At 31.6% G+C, this 10,057-nt stretch overlaps 1 protein-coding gene across 11 annotated transcripts; it reads left to right on the top strand.

The window, feature by feature from the left end:
- The first annotated feature begins 2,469 nt into the window (after nt 1–2,469).
- Nucleotides 2,470–8,070, top strand: MBD02 (methyl-CPG-binding domain protein 02). 11 transcript variants are annotated; one of them, XM_088207864.1, is made up of 7 exons: nt 2,472–2,732; nt 3,254–3,396; nt 3,552–3,655; nt 4,146–4,778; nt 5,944–6,120; nt 6,361–6,515; nt 7,529–8,070. In XM_088207864.1, the coding sequence occupies exons 4-7, from the start codon at nt 4,165–4,167 to the stop codon at nt 7,702–7,704; spliced, it is 1,122 nt and encodes a 373-aa protein (XP_088063990.1). In that variant the 5' UTR covers nt 2,472–2,732; nt 3,254–3,396; nt 3,552–3,655; nt 4,146–4,164; the 3' UTR covers nt 7,705–8,070. The 11 variants fall into 11 exon arrangements, with proteins under 11 accessions (XP_088063993.1, XP_088063990.1, XP_088063987.1 ...); XM_088207869.1 differs by lacking the exon at nt 2,472–2,732 and adding an exon at nt 2,752–3,028 and having other exon boundaries at nt 4,100–4,778; XM_088207863.1 differs by lacking the exon at nt 2,472–2,732 and adding an exon at nt 2,753–2,953.
- Nucleotides 8,071–10,057: the final 1,987 nt, after the last annotated feature.

Here is a 10,057-nt window from a genome sequence, read left to right as displayed (position 1 = left end):
TTTTTCTCCTCCTTTCCGGGTGCTACAGACATTTCTGGAAATTCTTGTCACTGCATATTACACTTACAACTTGATTTTTATCGTATTGAGTTATGTGAACTCACTTCTCATCATTCACAGGTGGAGTAAGAACTGAATTGGGATCCGAGCGGCTGGTAACGGAGCCCCGTCGGTAGTGCCATAGGGCACAAGTTTTGTTTGTGATTTAAAGTAGTTTGAAAGGATGGTTTAGTCTGGATATTGAATATCTATGAATGTTTGATATTGTATTACTATGTGTTGTAGAGGTGGAGATGTATGTACAATTGATTTGGAACATGGAAGGTGGACCAATTTCTCTTGTGCATGGTTGGAATAATATGGATTTCGGTATTGTGTTGTATGAGTGCTTTATCGTACACCGTTAAGAAAAAAAAAAAAAACGGGGTGTTACAAGGTGTTTCCCAGATCTTATCAAGATATAGTGGAGGTTAACTTTCCTACTACATTTATTTATTATTTTCATATGTTTATTTTATTTTTTTTATAAACCGTTATGAAATAGACATTTGTATAGTTCTATTGTGTATTATAATTTATGTGTAAGGAATATAAACTTTAACGTTATTATACACTTCCGCATCTTTAATTCAAATTTATTTTACCTAATATTTTGGGTCTTTACAACATATTTTAAGTAATTAATAAAACTAATAGATATTATATCTTAATTAACTAATCAAACATGCTTAATTATTAATACTTTCTGCACCTCTTTTTATTTTATTTAATTATTTCTTATTTCTCCCACCTTTTCATGTTGGTTTTATCAAACTTTTAGTTATAAATTATATAAAATAATCGTAAATATTTAAAATATTCAATTTAATTTTTTCAACGTGACTGTTTTATGTAGTCAATTAAAAAAAACTAGTATGTACTGTAAAGCTCAACATAGAAAACTATATATTTATGTTAACTATATATGATTTAAAAAATTAAATTATAATTTATTTTAATGCACCCGTGCCATACTTGTTTATTGTTCAAACACAATAAAGTCGAATTTTGAGTAACATTTTGGTATTATTATAAGCAAATTATATAATTATTAATTATTTTAATTTACTAATTTATGTGCTATAATTGAGTGCATTATATTTACTTTATATAAAAAATAACAGGAATATAATAGAAAAATGAAAGAAATTTAATTATTCAAACAAATACATAGTGCTTGTACAATAATTTGTACAATTATTATTTTCTTATTAATTGTAACTTTAAAAAATTTAATTATAATATTTTACTGTTAGTACAATGATTTGTGACTATGAATCATTTAAAATATTATGAGCACATAATGTTTTATAATATTCAAAATATTATAAATATCATATTATGAGCATATGATGTTTTATTTTATATTTTAAAGTTAAATTTATTTATTTATCTGTATTAAAAAAATCAACGTAAAAATAAATTATATAATTATATATTTTGTTAATACGATGGAGAAAATTTGTAATTTATTTTTTAATGGATCGGTATAAATTTTTAACTTAAATAATTAATTTTATAATAAAATTTTCATATAATTCGTACTATTTATCAAATTATGTTTAATATCAATATACTATATTTTAAAAAATATTATTCATTAAAAAGGAAAAATAATTTTGGTGCTTTGCATTTTATAAAAAAGTTTGATTTGTATTTAAATTTTATTTGGTTCAAATATATTATAATTTCACTTATATATATATATTTTATTATGAATTTGTACATTTAATTTTTTTTTTCTCTAAAAATGAGTAAAAAAAGCCATATATACTTTAAAATTATAGGGCAATCCAAAATTCATTGTATTTAACTATATTTATATTTTAAATTTAAAATTTAAATTAAAGACGATGCCGAATTATTGTAAATTTGTATAGTATAATTTTAAAAAATCGGATATTTTCTAAGTAAGATTCTATACATTAACATAAAATCTTTATCTAGTTCTATTAAATAAGGATTCTCATATTAATATTAGAAACTTCACAAAAACATTGATTATCATTTATATTTGAGTTGATTTTTAGATAAATAAATAACAATCACTTCTGGATTCAGCTTGATTTATTATGATTTGATTTCTAGATATTTTAATATCCTAAATTAATAATTTATTTTAGATAGTTTTATTATTTTTTATTAAAAAAGAACATATAATTTTTATTTTTTTTAATAAATTAAAAAGTATAATTTTGAAATATAATTTTTATATTATATGTATTATAAAATTTAATAATTTTAACAGTAATATTATTTTTTAAAATTAAATCAGACCATATAGTTTTATCATTATATTAAAATAATATACGCATATCCTAAATATTCAACTCAAAAAAATTAAATATAAATGGTGATAAATAAAGGGGGACGTATCAGTTAGATTAGATGGTTGTATAAATTATATCCCTGTTGGTGTGCCAATGGGGTTATATTCAGTTTATTTATTTATATAAAATAAGGATTTTCTCTCTTCCTATTTGTTCTTCTCTTCTCTGTCTTCCACTTCTCTTCCTCTTTTACCGAGGAGCACGAAGCAGAGCGAGGGAAGAAAATTACTTGCAGCCAGATAGAAAATCGATCAGATTAAAACCAAAATATCTGCTACGTCATTCTCATCGTACGATCCAGGCGTTCCATCTCAATCGACGGCTCTGATTTCATCATTTCTTCAGATCCCATGCTTATTCTCTGTAATCTCTTCGTCTCTGCTCTTCGGTTTATCTTCCACTGAAACTTGATGTTATATAGATATATATATAGTTTTCTGTTCTTGGATCCCTTGGGAAACATTTGAGCGGATCGTAATTCATGGTTTGTTTGATCGTTCATGGAGCTGTTGCTATTGTTTCTTTAAATAATTTTCTGAAACTCCCGTGCTCATGTCTAGATACTGGTAAAGCGCTTGAAAAAGGCAAGAAAGATGTGGTTTCTGTGTTTTGGAAGGCGATGTTTGATCTTAACTGTTGTTTTCCGTAACCAACCGGAGGTTGATGTTATATGCATGCTCTTCATCTTTACTCTTGGTTTTGTGCTTTGATTTAATTTGTTTTTCTTCAATTCTCTCTTGTTCGGAGATGCGAGTTTTCTTTCTCCCAACTCCATTGGTTTCTCTTCGCTTTTTCCTCATTTCCCTACATTTTCGACCTTAGTTGTTATTTCCGTTGGTTTAACTGGGTGTTTATTTGGACATTTATGGCAACACAATGTATAGATCGTAATGTCTTGAATGAATCTCTTGGGCGCTTCAATGTTTCTTCGATAATAATGACAAGGAGACTAGAAGATTGAGCGAAGTTTAAGTCTTCTGAGTTACTCCTTTCCTATCTTGTTCTGGTTCCTGCTCTGTTATGCGTCGTAAGAATTTTTTCTTTGCTTATATTTGTGTCCGTTTTGTATTGTAAGAACGGCTGGACTGGAATTTCCGGAGGGCAAACTTTTGTTTTTTCAATTAGAATTTCTTCTGTTAAGTTCTTGAACTGATGCAGTGGATTTCTCTGGTCTTTTGGCAGCATCTGATACGAGGCCATTGAAGCTGGACTGTGGAACAGTTTGATCTATCTGTTTAGATATTCAAGAGACCACCGATTCAAGTGAAGGATATCAACTGGAACAGGTTAGTAGTAAAATAATAATTGGACTGTTGGATGCTGCTTTTAAATGATGCGAGTCAGTAGGTTAAAAGCCGGCAATTTCCTTATGCATTGCTTTTGAGCCTTATATCTGGTAGCTCGGTGTGGTCATAATTTAGCATTCAATATAGATGCGGCTGGTTTTTGGATCCAAATCTTGATGCGATTTGTAATCAATGAAGATTGCTCTGTGGCACTAACCATCCTTTTTTACTGATGCACTGCAAGGGAGCAACAACTAATGAGATTAGCCACTATAGTACTGTGAGATTAATAAGCAACTTTGTCACATGTTTATTACTCGGAAAAAAAAAAAAAAAAACTTTTTTTTAAGCCGCAACAAAAGTACACTTGCTTATTTCCCCTCTTATTTAATGTAAAAGCATGGTTGGACTTCCACTAATTGATTTAATGAAAAAAAATTGCAGTTCTAGTTCTATTATCCATGCATTGACAGATGGAACATTCACACAGGTGATTGAGATATATTCCAATGCAGTCACATCCAAGAGAAGAGGTTATTAGAGTAAAGAAGGAAACAAAGGACTTTACCAGTTCAAGTCTTGCTTATCATCTGGGTAGTACTACCAAGGAACCTATAGAGGTTTCTCCATCGTCGTCTTCATCATCGTCAACATCATTGTTATCAGAGGATACACAAAATGACATTGACCAAGAGACTGCAAATGCCAATAATCAATTGGTCCTTTATGACCCTTGCGCGAATGGTAGTGGAGAACTTGGGCCTGTCCCTGAACCTTGCCCTCTCCGGTGGCAGCCTTCGTCACACCCAAGACAATCAACTGCATCTAGAACTTTGCCATCTGTAGGGGCTTTCACTGTCCAATGTGCCAACTGTTTTAAATGGAGGCTTATTCCAACAAAGGAGAAGTATGAAGAGATACGTGAACACATTCTTGAAAGGCCTTTTGTTTGCGAAACAGGTCGTGAGTGGCGGCCTGAATTGTCATGTGATGATCCTGCTGATATCTCTCAAGATGGCAGCAGACTCTGGGCAATTGATAAACCCAATATTGCCCAGCCCCCTCCTGGCTGGCAACGACTACTCCGAATTAGGGCTGAAGGAAGTACCAAGTTTGCAGATGTGTAAGTTTCTTGTTTGCTCTTTTACCCCTCCCAACAGCATGGATTAATTTCTTTCATGTCTTTCCCGTATAAAATTCTATAAGTAGGTATTTTGAAAGACTGAACACATGGTCTTGAACTGCTAATTAATCAGGCTGCCTATTACAAATTAAAAGGATTTATGATTAAAGCCTCTTACAAAGTGAAAGGATAATTTTGAAGTAGCCAATTGAGGACTCATGTTTCTGAAACTATCCTTAGTTGAATATTCTTATAACAGAAAAATTATGGGATGTGGTTAGATCCTTGCATTTTCTTTCTTTCTCTTAACAAAGTTAGTGTATATTTGTACATACAGGGGAGATCATAGCATTGGGACAATATTATGACATAAGAAATTTTTACAGATACTGCTTTCAGTTGGATGAATAGGAAGAAAACATTTGTGTATCTTCTAATTGTTTGCTTGATTTGTTAATTGTTTCCAGCGAAATTCATATCTTATATTCTTTTTGCTTCTATTATATGTACTAACACATGCTATTGTTTTGTTACTCTTCTGTTATACAGATGCCTAAGCTTGCTTGTGTCATATAACTTCCAGAATGAACTATGTGCATATTAGCATTGTGGTAGCGTGGGATATAAAAAAACAGTTCTTCTCGACTCTTTTTTAGCTTATAATATTTTCCAATCGTTGGCTTGCCTTTTAGCTGTTTGATGCCCTAGACGTGTGTGTTATAGTGTCTGTTTGCATTATATGTTGTGAAGTAATTTAATTGAGGGACTGATTATCCAAAGTTTAGGCTGATAGAAAAGGACCTGGCTTAGTTATTTATTTACTTTAACGCACCCGATCAGTTACAAGCTAACAGGATTTAAGGCATGGATAAAACACACGTTTACTATTATGTACTGACTTTAATATTTAAATATAAACAAGGCATTCATGATTTGAACTCTTGAAATTTGACTTACTATGTGAAATAATCAAGTCGAATGACCAATTATTCCAAGAGCATAACTGTCCAATTATTTATTTGCTTCAGTAGATGCAACACTATATTTTAGCACTTTGTGTAATGGTGCAGTTCCATCCTCTGAGGATCTCTAGGTGGTTTATTATTTCCTTTATGATCTGCTAGAATTCTGTTGATGGTTGAGGCTTTCCTGTGTTATGTTCTAGAACCTTGAGGTGGAGCTATAATACTGTATTGTGGATTATCAGACCTCTGGAAGTCTTGTTTAGAAGATCACAACTCAGCAAACATCAATCCTATTATAATATGCTTACTTTGAATATCTTCAGGTATTATCAAGCACCTTCTGGCAAGAAACTCCGTTCAATGGTAGAGGTCCAAAAGTAAGTTCATGACACTTGCTCAGTTCTCTTGTGTTGTTGATTTTGGATGCCTATGTTCTTAAAGAGAAAAGTGTGGGGTACATGGATCAATTTGGGATTTTACTTTTCTGGACTTCGCATATCAATTAATATTTTAATTTTATAAGGGTTGTAAATTGGAGTTTTAGGACAAAGTTTGTTTCTTTCAACTCAGAGACTACATCAACTCTATATTTACTATTTAACGTCCTCAATTTGCAGGTATTTGATGGAACATCCAGAATATGTGACAGATGGTGTTACTCTCTCAAGATTTTCATTTCAAATCCCCAAGCCTTTGCAGGAAAACTATGTGAGGAAGCGCTCTCGAGTAACTGCTTCACATGATAATTCTAAACCCCTTGAACCTGGTGAAGGTATGATGATGAAACTAACACAGAATAGCAAACTCAACTAGAGTACCAGTGAATTAATTGTATGCTCAATAAGATTTTTTATTTCTTAGCCTCAAAGGCTTGTAAGTTAAAGGGCTTGGACACGAGCCATTATAACCCTAAAAAGGAGGGAGTTTGCCACTCAGCAAATGGCTTGGGCAGGTGGGAGAACGAGAGTTAGCAGCATGAACTGCAAACGAATTAAGCTAACTTTGTTTAAACCTGGGAAGTGGAGAAAAAGTGTTTAAATATCACTCAAACAAGGCTATTGCTTATTTTTGTGCTATTTTATGGTAGTCTAGTTTTTTTTATATGGAAATGTCTTAAGGGTTTAAGAATGAAATATCTTGACATTTTTTAAAATATTTAGTTTTTATAATCATCTTCTTATCTTTATTTGATTTTATCTATTGTAGTAACTTCTGCATTATGGATAATTCTCTCCATTTAATTCAGGAGTACTCTTCCCAGTAGCATAAAATGAAAATGTAGTAGATGGGACTTTGAAGGGCATAGAAACTGCTTTTTGATAGGCCTAAAGATTTATGGTTCTAGATTCTTCTGGAATGCCTGCTGCTCCTAATAAGTGTCTGGATATATTCTTGTCTATTTCTTTTGGACCATTTGTCTCTTTTCAATAGCACATAATTTATTCACAAGTTGAAAACGGGACTAGTATAGACTGAATACCCGGAAGTGGTTTGTCCACCACCTTCTCAAACTGGCATAACATCTTCACTCTTTAGTCTATTTACTGTGGCATAAACATTGATTACCTGGAAGAGCTTTGTCCACCACCTTCTCAAATTGGCATAACTTGTTCACTCTTTAGTCTAGTTACTGTAGGATAAACATTTATTCTCAACATTTGATTTTCGTTGACTGAGCGTGCTAGAAGTCCTGCTATACGATCTTTTTTTTTACTAGCATTTTTTTAGGGAAGGCACTCTGCTATGCCTGCACCCAACCAATGAAATTTCTATGTTTTCCTGCAGTTAATCCAGCAACTGCAAGTCCAGACGATGCTAGAAATCATTTGGAGCTGGCGCTTGGTAGACCAGCACTTCCACCTCCATATTTTGAAGCCCCTGTTATTGATCCTCTTCATCAACCGCCCAGGAAGCAAGCTAGGAAGGAATCTTCAAGCTTGTATAGTCGCGATCAGGTATGATCAGCTGATCGTGAATGTAGGGGAGGCTGTTCTATCTAGCAACTCTAACTGTCTGTGAGGCTTGGTTGGGGTTCCATTTTTTGATGTCGAATATAATGTTTTTTGTATCCGGTCATATATGTCACTTAAGCATACTAGGTTTGACATATTATGAATGAAAGGAGAGGTCCAGTTAGACTCCTGGAGCCATGTAGGCGAGGAGGGAGTTAAAGAAATATGGTGTATAAGCTTTTTGGTTGTTTTGGAAAAAACTAGATAAGAAAGAATCTAAGTTAACATTAAATTAGAATTACAGTCATGAGCAAATAGCCAACAGAATTATGTTAAGATGCTCTGCTTTCTTATTGACCGGAAATATTTCTTAAAGGTTTGTTCATTTGTTTCTGCAAGGTTCTCGTCCTAAACAAAATTTGGGACGAGTTTGGTATAGATACAAACAGTTTGGCATTTCATTATTCACAAAATATGTTAGTGACTCCGTATTCCACAAAAATTTTGATTAGCTGCCCAGTGTGTCTTAGGTACCCGAGTTCTCTCAGTTCTCTGGCACCTACGGTTTTATATCTTGTTGATAATAAAACTGATACATATCATGACTTCTTTTTTTCTTAATTTGAATTTTTTGCTGAAAAATAATTGTATTTTTTTTATAAAAAAAATTCTCTGTTTGTATTTTCTTTTTGGTCTCGCTAAACTCTAAACGTGGGATCGAGCCAAGGATTCAAAAAACCTACAAAAGAAACTGGTTTAATTGTTCCTTTTTTCACTTAAAAGTCAAGTCACTTAGGTTCAGATCCTACTCACGAATAAAACTATAGTCTTGGTATAAAGAAAATTGAAGTCTTTCACTTGGTAGCTACTGCCATTATAAATAATTGCCATATTGTCCTCCAATCTTATCGTATCCTGAGCTCATTTTCGTCCCTTCGGCTTTTGGGTGGAGGAAAAGAAAAGAGAAGAGAAGAGAAGAGAGATCGGTGTTAACCAAGTTTTCAAAGTAAAATATTGATTGGAATAAAATGCATTGAGTGAAAATTATTTTAATAAACAACTAAAATATGCTCTTCTCTATTAAAAAAATAATAATAATATATTGTAATGTTTTCGGTAATTTCAGCATTAGTGTAATCTTCTTTTAAATACAAATAATTTCAGTTACTTTAAATGTTCCTAGTCTTTTGCTGAAATTCGAGGGTGATTAGATAAATTTTTTTCTAACATCTTTTTCAATATCTCACAACAAATTTGCAGTAAAATTTTTCAAAGAAAGGTAAAAGTAATGAAGTAACAATTTGTTAATATTCTCATTTTTTGTTTTTTACAAAATATTCACTGCTTTCCGATAAACGGTGATGCTTTGCTTCCCAATATCTCTTAGCGGCTTCAAGTGTCACGTACATATACTAGTAAAAATATGGTTTTAATGTAAAAAGTAAAATATATATATATATATATACTTTATAATATTTTCTTAAAAAGTTAGGTTGTATTTGATATATAAAAACGTCTTTTAGTTAATTTTGTTATTTTGTTTTTAAATTTATATGTATCTTATTCATAAAACCATACAAATTAGTTAATTAAAAAAAATTAAAATATTATTTTTTAGTGTTTTCAGAAAATTGTTTTATTTCTTATTTGATTATTCTACAAATATATAATTTTATATACTTACCAAAAAACCTGTCTACCCACAAAAGTCTTGAAAAAAATAAGAAACTAAAAGCAGATCCTTATTTTCTTCTGATTCACTCATGTTAATAAGCAACTATTGTGCTCGTAGTTTAAGTTAATTATCTTAATGGAGGGAAAACCCATTTGGGGAGTCAAGTAATCAAACAAAATCACCCTTCTTGCCTCTTCCAGCCTTGCCAACAATTTTCAGGAGCATGCTCAAATGAATGAACAAGCAGTTGAAACACCAGCTTTTCTCGAGCCCATAAATTTGTGCTTTTCTCCCAAGCAAGAAAACATTCGCCAATAGAAGTTAGCCTTCTTCACTACATAGTGTTAATTTAACTTCGAATATAACATTTAAAATTATAGTTTTTCAAAATATCAAGGTCTAGTAATTAGTATTTATAATTGACAACCATGACTTTTGCAGCATTTACCTTTCTTCACCTCCTTAATCATCCCCTTCATATTACCCACTCTTCATAATTTATTCAGAATTTAGTGAATAGAAATATTTGTGCGCACTAAATTTGAAACCTTTGGTTCCCAAACTGTCACTACTTCCTGTTTTGAGACAACTTCTAAATCCTTACACAATCAGATGAATCAGAAAATGTATAAGTTAATTTCCCATTGAACAATTGAATCTGTTTGAACAAAAAAAAATATATTTTTA

This window comes from Carica papaya, chromosome 7 (genome assembly GCF_054855325.1).
Source record: "Carica papaya isolate Zhongbai chromosome 7, ASM5485532v1, whole genome shotgun sequence".
NCBI lineage: Eukaryota > Viridiplantae > Streptophyta > Magnoliopsida > Brassicales > Caricaceae > Carica > Carica papaya.
Note: the sequence above shows the minus strand (reverse complement) of the source record. Positions and strands in the feature narration are given on the sequence as shown.